The sequence below is a fragment of the Mizuhopecten yessoensis genome, unplaced genomic scaffold (genome assembly GCF_002113885.1).
Source record: "Mizuhopecten yessoensis strain PY_sf001 unplaced genomic scaffold, ASM211388v2 scaffold9651, whole genome shotgun sequence".
In the NCBI taxonomy this organism is placed as follows: domain Eukaryota; kingdom Metazoa; phylum Mollusca; class Bivalvia; order Pectinida; family Pectinidae; genus Mizuhopecten; species Mizuhopecten yessoensis.
This window is the reverse complement of record NW_018408154.1, coordinates 589,214-607,380: the sequence shown is the minus strand read 5'-3', so window position 1 is coordinate 607,380 and position 18,167 is coordinate 589,214. Positions and strand designations below refer to the sequence as shown.

General features: G+C 40.9%; 2 protein-coding genes across 2 annotated transcripts; one reads left to right on the top strand and one right to left on the bottom strand.

Annotated features, from left to right (window-relative positions):
- The first annotated feature begins 5,978 nt into the window (after nucleotides 1-5,978).
- On the top strand, nucleotides 5,979-9,977 carry LOC110458598. The gene is made up of 2 exons (XM_021510370.1): nucleotides 5,979-6,144; nucleotides 6,656-9,977. The coding sequence occupies exon 2, from the start codon at nucleotides 6,663-6,665 to the stop codon at nucleotides 8,901-8,903; it is 2,241 nt and encodes a 746-aa protein (XP_021366045.1). The 5' UTR covers nucleotides 5,979-6,144; nucleotides 6,656-6,662; the 3' UTR covers nucleotides 8,904-9,977.
- A 4,195-nt stretch (nucleotides 9,978-14,172) lies between these two features.
- On the bottom strand, nucleotides 14,173-16,464 carry LOC110458592. The gene is made up of 2 exons (XM_021510361.1): nucleotides 15,108-16,464; nucleotides 14,173-14,626 (listed from the first exon to the last, which is right to left on the bottom strand). Exons 1-2 carry the CDS (start codon nucleotides 15,909-15,911, stop codon nucleotides 14,465-14,467), a joined length of 966 nt encoding a protein of 321 aa, XP_021366036.1. The 5' UTR covers nucleotides 15,912-16,464; the 3' UTR covers nucleotides 14,173-14,464.
- Nucleotides 16,465-18,167: the final 1,703 nt, after the last annotated feature.

The window sequence follows — 18,167 nt, the reverse complement described above, 5'->3', positions numbered from 1 at the left end:
CAGAATTCATTCATATCATTATTCCTCCATACATAGAGTTATATGAAATACATATTTTAAATAAACAATAGATATAAGAAAACTAATACAGTTACAAAATAAAGTATAATGACTGAAACAATAAGCTGATTGAATGATGCAAACTTACATTTAACGATTGCATATATAGCCTTCAACCAGTATAATACAAAAGGGTTATTTACAGGAACACATGTATTATTGGAAGGTACAGTAAGAGCAGAAACTTCCTCTGCAAAAATGCAACAGTCTCGTACAAAAGACAAGAAAAGATCGTCGTCTTCTCCAAAAAGATCTCGTAAAAGATCAAGAGGAGAGCCAAGAAACGTTGCTATTTGAATATCCCGACTCGCCTGGTCCAGTGCAAAGTAAGCATGAACAGGGTAGTCGTTGACAATTTTGGAGAAGATGTTATCGCGTAAAGCTAACACTTCTTCGCCAGGGCAGTCCAAGATACAATGTGCAACTGCATCGGCTACATTGCATTGTGCACATCCAGAGCTTTGCAATATTAGCGCATGTTCTACAAAAGTAGGGAAAACGTTTAGATAAAAACCAAATAGTCGAAGGACAGATATCATATTGCAGATACATAAATCTAGAAAAGTCTCTGCTGAGAAGGAGGCGCTGCCTCCACTCTTAAGTGTAATTACGAATTAGAACACCCTTCGTTAGACGTTTTCATGATTGTTTAGGAGGAAACAATCCTTTTTGTAAGAAGGCCAACAATACATCATGTAATTCATATTTATGAAAGATTTTCCAAACATCTGAAACGAAACCTTTTTCACCTTGAAAACATCCAAAATATGTGTGAAAAAGACGAAACATAAAAATTCTCTTTACAGTAAATCGTGCATCTAGTCTACATAAAGCAGCAAAAAAAAGCGAAGTTTGACTAATTCAACCTCGAGGTGTATTGAGGTAAGGCCCAACATACTGAGAGCGATATCTAATCGTGTGCGACGGGGAAAACTTTGAATGAGCTTTGCACATAAGTGATGTAGTTTCAATACGAGCCAAATCAGTTTCTGTTAGAGAAAACCAAAGTTCACAGCCAAAGAGGCTTCTAGGCAAAACAATAGACTTATATAACTTTGCACGTGTCATTGGATTGATCCCAGTACCAAAAAGGTTACAATGGAGTAGGGCAAAACATTGACTACGTAGCTTGTTAACAATCTCATTGATGTCTGGACAGCCAGGTTTGAATTTGTTTAAGAAGTTTTATGTTTTGTCCCAACATCCTCTGAAACAACTTCATTGCCGAGAGACCAGCTCCGAATCGTCTTTGAGAAAGCATTTTTACCTTCATCAAAGACAATCACAACATACTTAGACGCGTTGTATTTGAATCTCCATTTACAGCTGTAAGTGTAGCCGGTATCCATGAGATTGTCCAGGCCACGTTTACAAAGCGATAACAACGTAATATCGTCAGCTTGTGTTGGACAAGTTTCATTAACGTCTTGAATAAGAAATGAATACTTTGCAGCGCACAAATCATTTAACAAATCATTAATAAAAAGTGTATATAACCAAGGGGAGATAATGCTTCCTCGACGCGTACCTTGGCAGACTTTGAACCAATCAGAAACGAAGTCTTGGTGCAAAACAGCACTAAACATATTTTCATATAAAGAAGCAATAATATGAATATACTTTGATTTAAAGCCGATGCTGGCGAGTTTGAAAAAATAGGCCATTATGCCATACGCTGTCAAATGCTTTGGCAGCATCTAGGAAGCAAACACACAATTTACTGTTATTGTCACAAGCATACGAAACAGACTCGTGGGCTAAGTAAGGTCATCGTACTACTGACGTTCTTTTGAAAACCGTTTTGTAACGGATTAATCTGAAAGAGATTTGTTGAATCCAGTCGCACAAGTAGTAATTTTTCAAACACTTTTAAAATAATGTAAAGTAAGGAAATGGCACGATAACTATTGGGATCACCCTTAGGTTTGTTGTGAAATACACGCGTGAAACTTTAAAAAGACCTGCTATATATATTCACCACAAAACATTAATATTCAAGTTGTTAGTTTTCCGATAGCCACACCTGTTACAGAATGACAGAACCATCATTTATTTAAACACACATAATATACATAATATCCAACCCCCGAGCATATTACACTCAGGAGATCTACGACTTTAACCAATGACAAACACGTGTTGCTTTTTTTAAATTTACAAAACATATGGCCATATGTCTGACGCGTTTCGCTTTGTTATGATTGCTTATTAATACGATGGCCAATAGCGGACGTCGTGTTAACATACCGGTCGTGTGATTTTGACATAAAGACGGGTACCACATGTGGGGTAGGAAAGGCATACCCTTACCGATTATCCGGTTTCGGCTCCGCAGTTTATGATGTTTTCCTTTTTGCTTTGATGTGTTATGCTATAATATTTAACTTTGCTTTCTGATTTTGTCAGAGACTTTGTTGACGCTATGAAATGTTTTTACATTGGTTTCTGATTTTGTCCTGAGTCAATGTTGACGCAATAACATGTTTTTACTTCAGTTTCTTATCTTGTCCTGAAACTTCGTTGACGATATGACGTTTTTGCCTTGTTCCTTTTTTAGTTTGTCCTGAGTCAATGTTTTAACTTTGGTTTCTGGGGTTTTGCCTGGTATGTCGATGCCATTTTACCGTTCCACTAATTGAGTTTACTCCTACATATCTACACACGTTGAAAGTAACAGATCTGACGTGATAACGTGTCACGTTATACTTTGAAATAAAACACTTTTATCTTCCTGGATTGTTTGCTTTTTATTTTGTTTAAGATGTATCCTAAGTCCCCTTTATTGTCTTTTTTTCACGTTGATTTTGTCCTTTGAATATCACTATCGTACGATGTTGTATATGTTGTTTGAAAATGTGCATATTTTGTCTTTGTGTGTTGTCACTGTGGTGTCTTTTGTCTTTGTGTGTTGTCACAGTGGTGTCTTTTGTCGTTGTGTGTTGACACTGTGATGTCTTTTGTCTTTGTGTTTTGACACTGGTGTCTTTTATCGTTGTGTGTTGACACTGTTGTGTCTTTTGCCGTTGTGTGTTGACACTGTGATGTCTTTTGTCTTTGTGTTTTGACACTGTGGTGTCTTTTGTCTTTGTGTGTTGTCACTGTGGTGTCTTTTGTCCTTGTGTGTTGACAAGGTGGTGTCTTTTGTCGTTGTGTGTTGTCACTGTGTTGTTTTTTGTCTTTGTGTGTCGACAATGTGTTGTCTTTTGTCTTTGTGTGTTGATACTGTGGTCTCGTCTTTTGTCTTTGTGTGTTGTCACTGTGGTGACTTTTGTCGTTGTGAGTTGACAATGTGGTGTCTTTTGTCTTTGTGTGTTGACACTGTGGTTTTGTCTTTTGTCTTTGTGTGTTGACACTGTGGTTTTGTCTTTTGTCTTTGTGTGTTGTCACTGTTGTGTCTTTTGTCTTTGTGTGTTGTTACTGTTGTGTCTTTTGTCGTTGTGTGTTGGCACTGTGGTGTCTTTTGCCGTTGTGTGTTGACAATGTTTTGTCTTTTGTCTTTGTTCGTTGACACTGTGGTGTCTTCTGTCTTTGTGTGTTGTCACTGTGGTGTCCTTTGTCTTTGTGTGTTGACACTGTGGTGTCGTCTTTTGTCTTTGTGTGTTGATACTGTGGTCTCGTCTTTTGTCTTAATGTGTTGTCACTGTGGTGTCTTTTGTCTTTGTGTATTGACAATGTGTTGTCTTTTGTCTTTGTTCGTTGCCACTGTGGTGTCTTTTGTCTTTGTGTGTTGTCACAGTGGTGTCTTTTGCCGTTGTTTGTTGTCACTGTGGTTTCTTTTGTCTTTAAGTGTTGTCACTGTGATGTATTTTGTCTTTGTGTATTGACAATGTGTTGTCTTTTGTCTTTGTTCGTTGCCACTGTGGTGTCTTTTGTCTTTGTGTGTTGTCACAGTGGTGACTTTTGTCGTTGTGTGTTGTCACTGTGGTGTCTTTTGTCTTTATGTGTTGACAATGTGGTGTCTTTTGCTGTTGTGTGTTGTCACTGTGGTGTCTTCTGTCTTTGTGTATTGACAATGTGTTGTCGTTTGTCTTTGTTCGTTGACACTGTGGTGTCTTTTGCCGTTGTTTGTTGTCACTGTGGTGTCTTTTGTCTTTATGTGTTGACAATGTGGTGTCTTTTGCCGTTGTGTGTTGTCACTGTGGTGTCTTCTGTCTTTGTGTATTGACAATGTGTTGTCGTTCGTCTTTCTTCGTTGATACTGTGGTGTCTTTTGTCTTTGTGTGTTGTCACAGTGGTGTCTTTTGTCATTGTTTGTTGTCACTGTGGTGTCTTTTGTCTTTGTGTGTTGACACTGTGATGTCGTCTTTTGTCTTTGTGTGTTGACACTGTGGTGTCGTCTTTTGTCTTTGTGTGTTGTCACTGTTGTGTCTTTTGTCGTTGTGTTTTGACACTGTGGTGTCTTTTGCCGTTGTGTGTTGACACTGTGATGTCTTTTGTCTTTGTGTTTTGACACTGGTGTCTTTTGTCTTTGTGTGTTGACACTGTGGTGTCGTCTTTTGTCTTTGTGTGTTGTCACTGTTGTGTCTTTTGTCGTTGTGTGTTGACACTGTGGTGTCTTTTGCTGTTGTGTGTTGACACTGTGATGTATTTGTCTTTGTGTTTTGACACTGGTGTCTTTTGTCTTTGTGTGTTGACACTGTGGTGTCTTTTGTCGTTGTGTGTTGTCACTTTGTTGTCTTTTGTCTTGTATGTTGACACTGTGGTGTCTTTTGTCTTTAAATGTTGACACTGTGGTGTCGTATTTTGTCTTTGTGTGTTGACACTGTGGTGTCTTTTGTCGTTTTGTGTTGTCACTGAGTTGTATTTTGTCGTTGTGTTTTAACACAGTGATGTCTTTTTTCTTCGTGTGTTGACAATGTGGTGTCTTTTGTTTTTGAGTGTTGACACTGTGGTGTCTTTTGTCTTTGAGTGTTGACACTGTGGTGTCTTTTGTCTTTGAGTGTTGACACTGTGGTGTCTTTTGTCTTGTGTGTTGACAATGTGGTGTCTTTTGTTTTTAAGTGTTGACACTGTGGTGTCGTCTTTTGTCTTTGTGTGTTGTCATTGTGGTGTCTTTTGTCGTTTTGTGTTGTCACTGAGTTGTATTTTGTCGTTGTGTGTTGTCACTGTGGTGTCTTTTGTCTTTGTGTGTTGACACTGTGGTGTCTTTTGTCTTTGTGTGATGACACTGTGGTGTCTATTGTCTTTGAGTGTAGACACTGTGGTGTCTTTTGTCTTTGTGTGATGACACTGTGGTGTCTATTGTCTTTGTGTGTTGACACTGTGGTGTCCTTTGTCTGTGTGTGTTGACACTGCGGTGTCTATTGTCTTTGAGTGTAGACACTGTGGTGTTTTTTGTCGCTGTGTGTAGACACTGTGATGTCTTTTGTCGCTGTGTGTCGACACTATTTTGTTTAGTTTGTTTTTGTTGAGGTGGTATATGTTGTCTTTGTTTAAACTGTGTTGTCTTTTGTCTTTGTGTTGACGCTGTGGTGTCTTTTGTCGTTTTGTGTTGACACTGTGTTGTTTTTTGTCCTTATGTAGGATATTTTGTATTTGTATGGTGATTCTATGGTATTATTTGTTCTTGCATTTGTATGGTGACACTTTTATATTGTTTTTCAATTTTGCTGCATTATTAGCGATGGAATAGTTCGAAAATAAATGTTTTTATTTTTGGAAAGAAGTTATAATTATTTAAAATATTTGGGCTCGGATCTCGAAAAAAACCGTACATTATTATGTGCCCGAGAAAAAAGTAGTAAATATTATTAGGTACAATCAAAATGTCACTAACACATTTTCAGTCAACGACACCGGTAACATAGCATCGGCCTGTACAGGCTCTCGTACGTGCTCATCAACCATATTGCCGTTGTCGCCTCGATACATGTTATCTCCCATGTGTTCATCAATCGTTGTTATTGAACAATATACAGTAGAGACACCATACGTATGGAACACATAGACAGGACACGATAGGACACGTCGGTCTGATAGCTATCACCTTAACACGTTTACGTCGCAGTCTTCCTACAAACATAGTAGATCACCGTTATATAACACAGTATACAGAGCTATAACCAGAGGAGTATACTACATTTGGTAAGTAGAAAGATTTGTAACTCCTTGCTACCTTAAACGTGTCTATATAAAGAATGTGTGTCGTCATAGCATTACGATGTCACGGTAAAGGTTCTATGTACATAGAACTTTCATACCTTATTTGATTTATCCCGTAACTCTGATTGGTCAATATGGCGTCTCGTGGCTTGAAGCACTCAGATCCTGGTGATATAGAATGTTCCGAGATAATGAACATAGCGCATCTTGCATGCATGTATCCATTTTAACCAAATTTCGACACGGCTGTTATGCCAAGGTGCGGTGTTGGTGATCGACACAACAGATTTCTCTAACGGAGTTTGTGCAACTTAATACAGTACTGGTTCGCATATATCTTATGGAATACTTATATTTTAAAGTCTCTCTTTGGTATATGCGTGTAAACAACCGATTACTTCCCAATAACCAATGTTTCTTTGTTTCTTGTTATTTACTTGTCCTTTGTGTTGACAAGATAATACATTTGCATTGAAAACTTACTTTGTTGTAGATGCAAAATGTTGCTGGCAAGTCTGACACTACTGGTCATTGTTCACGCGGTCAGTAGCTGGGATCCTGATGCTGGACTAGTTACGTCGTGGACAAAGAAAGGCGGAGTCACCGCGAATGCTTCGACTGGCAACAATCCTGGCCTCGTTTTGGATGGAAATGACAACACACACTGGACTTCCGCTGCCTGCCTGCCGACAGAGTTCCTGCTTCAACCGAATGTCAATGTTTTGCTTAATCTATGTCAAACGTCTGCTTGTCAGATAAACGGAGGAACAAACCAAGATGTACACCTGCTAACAGACGGTAGTGTGTACACTACAAGTCAGGTAGCAGTCGGACAAAACAACGGGGCGAAGGTGTCAATTAACACGATCGGTAAGGACATTACCCAGGTATCGATATGGGGGATTTATAACGGAGATACAGTTCTTAAGGCAGTGGATATCCTTGGCGCTGAAACCTCAATGTATACATTTAACCAGAGCGATAACTATCAACGGAGAACGTTTGCTGTTACGACAACATTAAACCAAATTATACTGAAATCAGCCATGTCTTTCAGTGTAAAGGAAATAGCTGCTGTAGGGCACAAAGGTTGCCAGGAACGGATAGTGGTAGACTTGGGCGTGTTACGGAGGATAGGTGTGGTTCGTACGAGACACTGGGCCGGGACCGACTCAGCATATAGTACAAGTCTCCTTATGTCTGCGGACGGACAAACTTGGGACACCGTGCAAGCTTTACAGCCTACCGCATTGCAAGCAGTCCAAACCCGATTACAATCACCGACCGAATATAGGTACATAGCGATCAATTATGATGTGAAATTGAAGAATCACAACAAAGTGTACTGTTGGGAAATCGACGCTTATGACGAGTATGGTATATGGGGACCAGCACCAAAGGCTACAGCCAACCCGGTGTCTATACGCCAGATGCTCGGGGTGAATGGTATATGGGGATGGGGACACAATCCAAATGGTCCCACACTGTACAGCAGGGTAGCGTCCTATGCAAGGAACTACCACAATCTTAACTGGGACGTGAAGGACCCGGACTTCGACCCACAGTTTGAACAGATGGGTCAAGGTAACGGTACTAATGCGTTTTGGTGGCTAAATTGGGATAAGGAATACAGCAATTGGCGGTCAGCCGGTCTTAAAGTCGACACGTCTATTCAGTTCCTCAGCAAGACTTTTCCAGCCAGTGTTTGGAACACTCCTAGCCAATCAGCGTACAGGTATGGCAGAGAGTTTGGCCGTCACTTCGGCCCACAGATAGGTAACGGTCTGGTGACCGCTATGGAGGTGGGAAACGAGCCTTGGGATTATAGTGCTGATTTCTATGCTACTGTTTTAGAGGGCATGACAGCAGGTGTAAGAGACGTCGATCAGATCATGGACGTCCTCCCTGGGGCCTTCCAAGCTTACATCATTGCTCCAGAGGAACCAACAAGCGGAAATTATATCGGGAATCGAGTGAGGAGTGCTGTTGCAACGAACATCAGTGTAGTTAATACGCATGCGTACAGCTTTGTTACCGATGAAAGCGGTAAGAGAGTGGCAACGTATCCGGAGCATCCGGACTCGACCTTCAACAGCGTGCGAAACATGATCCGCTGGAGGGACGTCAACACCCCCTGTAAACCAGTTTGGCTGACTGAGTGGGGATGGGACGCCGACGGCGGCTATGAGGACTGTGCTGCCACGGAATGTGTAACGGAAGATGCGCAGGCCCTATACGGAGCTCGCGGTCTGTTCCTGGCGGCCCGTCTTGGCTTGGGCAGGGCAACTTGGTATTTCTATGCAAACACTGATACATGCAACACATTGTTCTGCAGAAGTGGTTTAACTACCACTGCCAAGCATAACTTCACGGAGAAAGCAGTATTTCATATGTTCGAGTCTGTTCTGGGTAAATTAGGGGAAAGCCATTTCCGTGCTGCATTGTCGGAAGATAAGCATGGGTATGTGTACTTGTTTGGCCCAACGAATATCTTTCAAAAAGTGACACACATTGTCGCATGGCTCCCGTTGGGTGCCAGTGACGTCACGACTACATCAAAATCGGTAATGCTTCCAGTCACGTTAAAGCCCACGGCAACGTGGCGACTCACCGGGACTGATCCCGCCCTTCAAGATGAGGCACTGCCCCACGTTCAGGGACTCAGTATAACACTGGCCCTCTCCACTAAGCCACTTATCGTGAAGGTGACTTCACCAGACCCCGTTGTAACCGTGGGTTAGAAACAAAGTTACTCGAGTCAATGCTTCCTCGAAATTCCTTGGGTTTACATTATCTGCACCCCTGGAATATTTCAGGACAAAATCGATTCCACACGGTTAGCTATTGGGTTGGTTACAGATTAAAAAGACGTATCCATTGCTAGGCTTATACTTGTCCTTCAAAGATTACAAAGGAACGACACCGACTTTAAAGTCGGTGAATTTTACCGTTACGCAGGTGCGCGATTCTTTAGATTGACAACCAAGGATCAAACTAATCTACTTGTATTATCCGCAATGTGGCTTGGACAGAGTGTCGATTTCACCATGACATTTTTCTAAGAGCAAACAGATCATAAACCCTTGAATTTTGACGATTGAGTCAGTAGAATCGCAGGGTAGACGTAATATAGAGCTGTTCTTCATACACGTTCATAAATATAAAACAACAAATATATGTTCTCGTGCTTTAGTGCATCGTAGGAATGAGTTAATTATTAGTGTTTATATTGTGTTCTATACAGACGGTGAGGCTTATACATAGCCGTTATGGGGTAGGCCTATACATAGCCGTTATGGGGTAGGCCTATACATAGCCGTTATGGGGTAGGCCTAAACACAGCCGTTATCGGGTAGGCCTATACATAACCGGTATGGGGTAGGCCTATACATAGCCGGTGTGGGGTAGGCCTATACATAGCTGGTGTGGGATAGGCCTATACATAGCCGGTGTGGGGTAGGCCTATACATAGCGGTATGGGGTAGGCCTATACATAGCCGATATGGGTAGGCCTATACATAGCCGGTATGGGGTAGGCCTATACATAGCGGTATGAGGTAGGCCTATACATAGCCGATGTGGGGTAGGCATATACATAGCCGGTATAGGGTAGGCCTATACATAGCGGTATGGGGTAGGCTTATACTCTTGTTGTGGCGTTTATAAATCTCATCGTGGTAGGAACATGTGACGCAGACAATGAAGCAAAAAGATACGTCGTCCTCTTTGACAAATACTAGTACACTAGTTTATTTAACAAACATATCAAACGATTTATATTAAATTGAAGAAAGCTGAATAAAACAATAACTACACAAATTTGTTCCTGTGGTATTCTGACTGATTCGATTAGGATCCAGATTAATGCAAGCTTTCCTAATTCTAGTTGAGTCGGAAAAAAGTCTTTACTGAAGGAATAAGATTATAAAATGTCCATCCAAAGAGTCTGGCGAAGGAAGGACATTTAAGAATTGTATTCCGAGAGTTATAGATGTTTGTGTCACTTACAAAGTGGGAAACAAATCCTAGTCCTAAGGTGAGGAATGAGTGTCTCCCTTCCCTAAAAGTTACGATGAAAACCTGCCCACCTATTATATGATGTCATTAGTCAAAGGAGTCTTTAGTCCTAGTCTGGAGTCCTATACTTATTTTGACGATCCTCCTCAAGGTAGGGAGATGAGTACAACACTACAAAGAAGTCTTTAGTCCTAGTCTGGAGTCCTATACTTATTTTGACTATACTCCTCAAGGCCGGGAGATTAGTACAACACTACAGAGAAGTATTTAGTCCTAGTCTGGAGTCCTATACTTATTTTGACTATACTCCTCAAGGCAGTGAGATGAGTACAACACTACAGAGGAGTCTTTAGTCACAGTCTGGAGTCCTATACTTATTTTGACGATACTCCTCAAGGCAGGGAGATGAGTACAACACTACAGAGGATTCTTTAGATCTAGTCTGGAGTCCTATACTTATTTTGACGATACTTCTCAAGGCAGTGAGATGAGTACAACACTACAGAAGAGTCTTTTGTCCTAGTCTGGAGTCCTATACTTATTTTGACGATACTCCTCAAGGCCGGGAGATTAGTACGACACTACAGAGAAGTATTTAGTCCTAGTCTGGAGTCCTATACTTATTTTGACTATACTCCTCAAGGCAGTGAGATGAGTACAACACTACAGAGGAGTCTTTAGTCAAAGTCTGGAGTCCTATACTTATTTTGACGATACTCCTCAAGGCAGGGAGATTAGTACAACACTACATAGGAGTCTTTAGTCCTAGTCTGGAGTCCTATACTTATTTTGACTATACTCCTCAAGGCAGTGAGATGAGTACAACACTACAGAGGAGTCTTTAGGCCTAGTCTGGAGTCCTATACTTATTTTGACGATACTCCTCGAGGTAGGGAGATGAGTACAACACTACAGAGGAGTCTTTAGTCACAGTCTGGAGTCCTATACTTATTTTGACGATACTTCTCAAGGCAGTGAGATGAGTACAACACTACAGAGGAGTCTTTAGTCAAAGTCTGGAGTCCTATACTTATTTTGACGATACTCCTCAAGGCAGGGAGATGAGCACAACACTACAGAGGAGTCTTTAGTCCTAGTCTGGAGTCCTATACTTATTTTGATGATACTCCTCAAGGTAGGGAGATGAGTACAACACTACAGAGGAGTCTTTAGTCACAGTCTGGAGTCCTATACTTATTTTGACGATACTTCTCAAGGCAGTGAGATGAGTACAACACTACAGAGGAGTCTTTAGTCAAAGTCTGGAGTCCTATACTTATTTTGACGATACTTCTCAAGGCAGTGAGATGAGTACAACACTACAGAGGAGTCTTTAGTCAAAGTCTGGAGTCCTATACTTATTTTGACGATACTTCTCAAGGCAGTGAGATGAGTACAACACTACAGAGGAGTCTTTAGGCCTAGTCTGGAGTCCTATACTTATTTTGACGATACTCCTCAAGGCCGGGAGATTAGTACAACACTACAGAGAAGTATTTAGTCCTAGTCTGGAGTCCTATACTTATTTTGACGATACTCCTCAAGGTAGGGAGATGAGTACAACACTACAGAGGAGTCTTTAGTCCTAGTCTGGAGTCCTATACTTATTTTGATGATACTCCTCAAGGTAGGGAGATGAGTACAACACTACAAAGAAGTCTTTAGTCCTAGTCTGGAGTCCTATACTTATTTTGACGATACTCCTCAAGGTAGGGAGATGAGTACAACACTACAGAGAAGTCTTTAGTCCTAGTCTGGAGTCCTATACTTATTTTGATGATACTTCTCAAGGCAGGGAGATTAGTACAACACTACAGAGGAGTCTTTAGTCCTAGTCTGGAGTCCTATACTTATTTTGACGATACTCCTCAAGGCAGGGAGATGAGTACAACACTACAGAGGAGTCTTTAGTCCTAGTCTGGAGTCCTATACTTATTTTGACGATACTCCTCAAGTTAGGGAGATTAGTACAACACTACAGAGGAGTCTTTAGTCCTAGTCTGGAGTCCTTCCTCAGGGCAGGGAGATGAGTACAACACACAGAGAAGTCTTTAGTCAAAGTCTGGAGTCCTATACTTATTTTGACCATACTCCTCAAGGCATTGAGATAAGTACAAAATTACAGAGGAGTCTTTAGATCTAGTCTGGAGTCCTATAGTTATTTTGACGATACTCCTCAAGGCATTGCGATAAGTACAACATTACAGAGGAGCCTTTAGTCCTAGCCTGGAGCCCTATACTTATTTTGACGATACTCCTCAAGGCATTGAGATAAGTACAACATTACAGAGGAGTCTTTAGTCCTAGTCTGGAGTCCTATACTTATTTTGGCGATACTCCTCAAGACAGTGAGAGGAGTACAACACTACAGAGAAGTCTTTAGTCAAATTCTGGAGTCCTATACTTATTTTGACGATTCGCCTCAAGTTAGGGAGATTAGTACAACACTACAGAGTAGTCTTTAGTCCTAGTCTGGAGTCCTCTACTTATTTTGACGATACTCATCAAGGCATTGATATTAGTACAACACTACAGAGGAGTCTAGTCCTAGTCTGGAGTCCTATAGTTATTTTGACGATACTCCTCAAGGCAGGGAGATGAGTAGACAACTACAGAAGTGAGATGAGTACAACACTACAGAGGAGTCTAGTCCTAGTCTGGAGTCCTATAGTTATTTTGACGATACTCCTCAAGGCAGGGAGATGAGTACAACACTACAGAGGAGTCTAGTCCTAGTCTGGAGTCCTATAGTTATTTTGACGATACTCCTCAAGTTAGGGAGATTAGTACAACACTACAGAGGAGTCTTTGGTCCTAGTCTGGAGTCCTATACTTATCTTGATGATACTCCTCAAGGCAGGGAGATGAGTACAACACTACAGAGAAGTCTTTAGTCCTAGTCTGGAGTTCTATACTTATTTTGACGATACTCCTCAAGGTAGGTAGATCAGTACAACACTACAGAGGAGTCTAGTCCTAGTCTGGAGTCCTATAGTTATTTTGACGATACTCCTCAAGGCAGGGAGATGAGTAGACAACTACAGAAGTGAGATGAGTACAACACTACAGAGAAGTCTTTAGTCAAAGTCTGGAGTCCTATACTTATTTGGACGATACTCATCAAGGCATTGATATTAGTACAACACTACAGAGGAGTCTAGTCCTAGTCTGGAGTCCTATAGTTATTTTGACGATACTCCTCAAGGTAGGGAGATCAGTACAACACTACAGAGGAGTCTAGTCCTAGTCTGGAGTCCTATAGTTATTTTGACGATACTCCTCAAGGCAGGGAGATGAGTAGACAACTACAGAAGTGAGATGAGTACAACACTACAGAGAAGTCTTTAGTCCTAGTCTGGAGTACTATACTTATTTTGACGATACTCCTCAAGGCAGGGAGATGAGTCACAACTACAAAGAAGTATTTAGTCCTAGTCTGGAGTTCCTATACTTATTTTGACGATACTCCTGAAGGCAGTGAGATGAGTACAACACCACAGAGAAGTCTTTAGTCAAATTCTGGAGTCCTATACTTATTTTGGCGATACTCCTCAAGGCAGTGAGCTGAGTACAACACTACAGAAGAGTCTTTAGTCCTAGACTGGAGTCCTATACTTATTTTGATGATACTCCTCAAGGCAGGGAGATGAGTACAACACTACAGAGAAGTCTTTAGTCAAATTCTGGAGTCCTATACTTATTTTGGCGATACTCCTCAAGGCAGTGAGCTGAGTACAACACTACAGAAGAGTCTTTAGTCCTAGTCTGGAGTACTATACTTATTTTGACGATACTCCTCAAGGTAGGAGATGAGTACAACACTACAGAGAAGTCTTTAGTCAAATTCTGGAGTCCTATACTTATTTTGGCGATACTCCTCAAGGCAGTGAGCTGAGTACAACACTACAGAAGAGTCTTTAGTCCTAGACTGGAGTCCTATACTTATTTTGATGATACTCCTCAAGGTAGGGAAATGAGTACAACACTACAGAAGAGTCTTTAGTCCTAGGCTGGAGTCCTATACTTATTTTGATGATACTCCTCAAGGCAGGGAGATGAGTAGACAACTACAGAAGTACAGAGTTGCGGTTCTGGTAATGTTGTACGTCTTGCGGTTCTGGTAATGTTGTACGTGTTGCGGTTCTGGTAATGTTGTACGTGCTGCAGTTCTGGTAATGTTGTACGTGTTGCGGTTCTGGTTATGTTGTACGTGTTGGCCATGCTACTGTGGATATATCGACGACAAAATTAATCAGCGAAATTTTGGGAGGCTGGGAGAGAAGATTCACTTTCCTGTGCAATCCTCATCAGTGTTCACACACCCTGACGTACTGTTGACTTGATTGACAGTGTTTCGTTCCTCTGTGTAACTACTGTCTATAGTCAAATGAATGTTTGACAGTTTTAGAGTAGGGCCGTGTTTGAATGTCTTCTCATAAGCGTCTAACTGAAAGTAAGAAGAGAATGGAATATTTATACAGGGTGTTCAATGTAATGAGAAGGTGTCTAGAGACACACACAAGGAACACTGTGCTACATGATAATCAAGTGTTTGAGAAAAAGCACCATTAATATCTTGTTCAATGTCAGCTGTGCATGTTAAGGTTTCTTCAAAATTCGCGCAATTTATGTTCAATAGTACGATAGATAAGTCCAAATGCGATAATCGTGACTTCCGGTTTCGACTCTGAACCAATACGTGTAGCTTGGTAGATGAAACCGTTTTTTGTAATATAATTTTATAAAGTCTATATACCGCAGTTCAGGCGTTTACAGTTCGTTCTTAAATTAAGAGAAAAAACATCACTTTACAAATGTTTACATATTCGTTAAAGATTATTATGTACTAGTGTAGGAAGCGGAAGGATGCTAACAAATAAAAAAAATATGTTAAAGAAGGGGTATTAGGTTTACATAGTATAACATACATTTACCACCAACACCCTGTCACTTGGCATCTCCTCCGTAATGACGAGCACTCTGTCTTTAGGCAAACATGTTGCTAGGGGAAACCTAGTTTCAACTTCCGGTAGACAGTCGTCACACGTGGTTCCCATGTTAACGTCAATTTTTTGGACCACACCCTTATCATAAATGCACACGTATACGTCACCGGTATTTGTCACGCCCACCCCGCTTGGGGTCCCATGAGGGTCATGGACAAATTTAAGTTCTCCTTTTGTAGTCACACAAACAAGCTCCCTCCGACCTGAATCAGACACCAACACGTACCGACCAGCAAAACACGTCAAACTTGCCGGGGTCCGGAAAATTCGCGACTTGCTTTCATTCCTTTCTATAGAACACAACACGTCTCCTTCATAAGTCAGAATATCTACAGATCCATGACCTAGCTCACAGCATCCCGCCACGAGGCGCATCTCATCCAGACAGGATATTGATTGGTACTTCCGGTTGGTGTGTCTTGAGGAACTAATGGACATTTTCCCGCCAGTTTCGACGGAAATGAATGTTATCACGTGCTGTTGAGGCTGTGTCACTGCCACATGCGAGGATAAAGAAAGCTTTGTAACTCCACAGGGGTCCTCTAGTTTGACAAGGTCAATCAAGGTCATTTGAAAGTTGAATCTTTTGGCATTTTTATTCTCATTATCAATGACAACGAATGCCCCAGGAATCACAGCGATGTCTGTGAGTAGACACGGTGGTTCGTCTGGAAGTCGTGCACTAAACACTGTCACTGGGTCAGGGAATATCTCCTGTAACGCCATTTTGGAAAGGTCTGTATATGGAGAACGGTTTTATAGCGATGTCATAGTCTGTCCTACATTCTGTATTACCCATGTTTTAATACACAACACTTGACAGAATCGTTATACACAGTAGCGGGGTTTAACCGTAGACACCACAAGTGTGCGATGTTATGATATTTACCTATCTTCCTAACCTCATACAATGTCCAATACATGTTGATATCTGCACGCTTTTCAACGCCATCAAAACTACTCGAATGTACACACCATCACCAAAACTGGATCAAGGTAACACTTTCGGCGACATAACAAAAGAAGAACGGATTAGAATGGTATACATACACACAGTACTTGTATTTTAAACACACTTTCAGTCATGGGTGAGGCCCTGTTGAACATCGTCCACAATAAACACCTGACACACTGTCCGAGGTGGCTGTGCACGTCCTACTGGCAATCGGCACGGCACCTTGTGTCCGAAGTTATCCCTATAAGTAAATCCACGTTCCAGTGTTGTTGTGATCGTCATACAGACACAGATATACCTCACCCTTCGCGTCTGGTTGTGTACGTACTAGCCATGTACTTACCTGGTCGAGTATACTTACCTGTGTGATTGATATATTTAAAGGTGTGTATTGGCGTTCACTGATCTCCCTACTGGCCTATACCGACATATGATTATAGATATCGGTTTATTCAGTTTCTAATCAATAAATTGTTTTGGTACCGAGATCGGATTATCTCAGTCGAGGACTGAGATTCTGAGTCTTGGCCCAAGCCTGAGATATCCCAATCTTGCTCAGTTATACAGGTAATTGATTTTTGTTCTCGCATCAAACTTATTCGCAATAGTCTACAAGTATCCCTTCTGGGGCCTAAAATGAATGTCCTCTTCACTTCTAAAGCTACGTTTGAATGCTTTCGCGTAAACAATGAGGTCCGTCCGTACAAGGAAGAACGCATATGGGTATCACTCGGGATATCCCTGTCTGAGATGCGCAAAAAGTAGAACAATATCGGAACGTTGTGGGAGAAAAAGGTTCCAGTGTGTGATGGTTGATTATCATGTTTATATATATATCGTTAGTTAATTGTATTAGGCACTCCATAAACCTCGTGTCTTCATACAATTTGAAAGTTAACTAACTGGTGACAGATAAACATGATAACCAATCATCACTCGCTGGGGATGTAGGTCACTGAGACCACTCGTTGGGGATGTAGGTCACTGTGACTTATATTTTCAATTTTACTTTTGCTTTTAGTTTTCGTTTAGCTCCATTTCTTTTGTGTTTAGCTCCGATCCCATCAATGCAGGAGCTGGGACAAAACATATCTAGTTCTAAACTACATAGTTGAAATATGCCTTTATCCAAGTTACATAACGAGCAAGGCTATGAGCTTCTTGAGTATATAATTGTGTAGTATTTGTAAATTCTTGTTTAGTATATTACTGTATAGGACGTTTCAAGACTTTCTTATGGTTGACCTTTAAGCCTATGATACTGTGACCTTGACCTTTGTTCTCAAATGGTTTCTCATTCCTGACCTTCGGGAGCGACTGTTGTAATTTAGATTATATTTCCGTTATATCCATGATAAAACATCAAATATATTTAGACATTTATCTTCAATAAATCCAGTGACATCTTCTCAATTCCTCGCTTCTGTCTGCGATGGAACATCTGAGATAACACTATCACGTGTATGTATCGTTATCCATGTCATAACCAATGAAGACCTTCGTGTCCTATTTGATGGACAGTAACGAACGTCAGCAGACAACGTTGTATCTAATGATTTACTTTCCTAAGGATCTGTGCCGGGAACAAGAAACGGCTACTCCTTTTTTCGAAACCAATTTGAATATTCTGTTGCAAACACGATCTTTCCTAACATTGCTACAGTGATATTACCCTTTATCAATTTCAACATATTTTATTGACTTTATATATGTCAATTGGATTGGACATCAGGCTAGGCCTATTTAAGTATTTTCCAAACTTATTTACAAGCATAACATATAGTCTGTCATAACAATCCAATTAAACAGTGCAGGGGAGATAACTCCAATTTAGCTTGTGAAACGAACATTTTGCAACTATTATTCAATCATTTTCTGTTTATGTTTTGGATATTAACAATTAAATAAATCATATATATTTATTGACAACCCATCCTACATAAAATCCAAGGGATACAGGCCCAAAAGTCCCTGTGTATAAACACATTGGCCATCCACCCACTGGATATATGCATTCATATGGGCAA

Coding starts and splice junctions, on each gene's coding strand:
- LOC110458598 (XM_021510370.1), top strand. CDS start 6,663: ATGTTGCTGGCAAGTCTGACACTACTGGTCATTGTTCACGCGGTCAGT.
- LOC110458592 (XM_021510361.1), bottom strand. CDS start 15,911: ATGGCGTTACAGGAGATATTCCCTGACCCAGTGACAGTGTTTAGTGCA. Junction 14,627..15,107: donor ACAGGGTGTTGGTGGTAAAT/GTATGTTATACT, acceptor TCTTACTTTCAG/TTAGACGCTTATGAGAAGAC.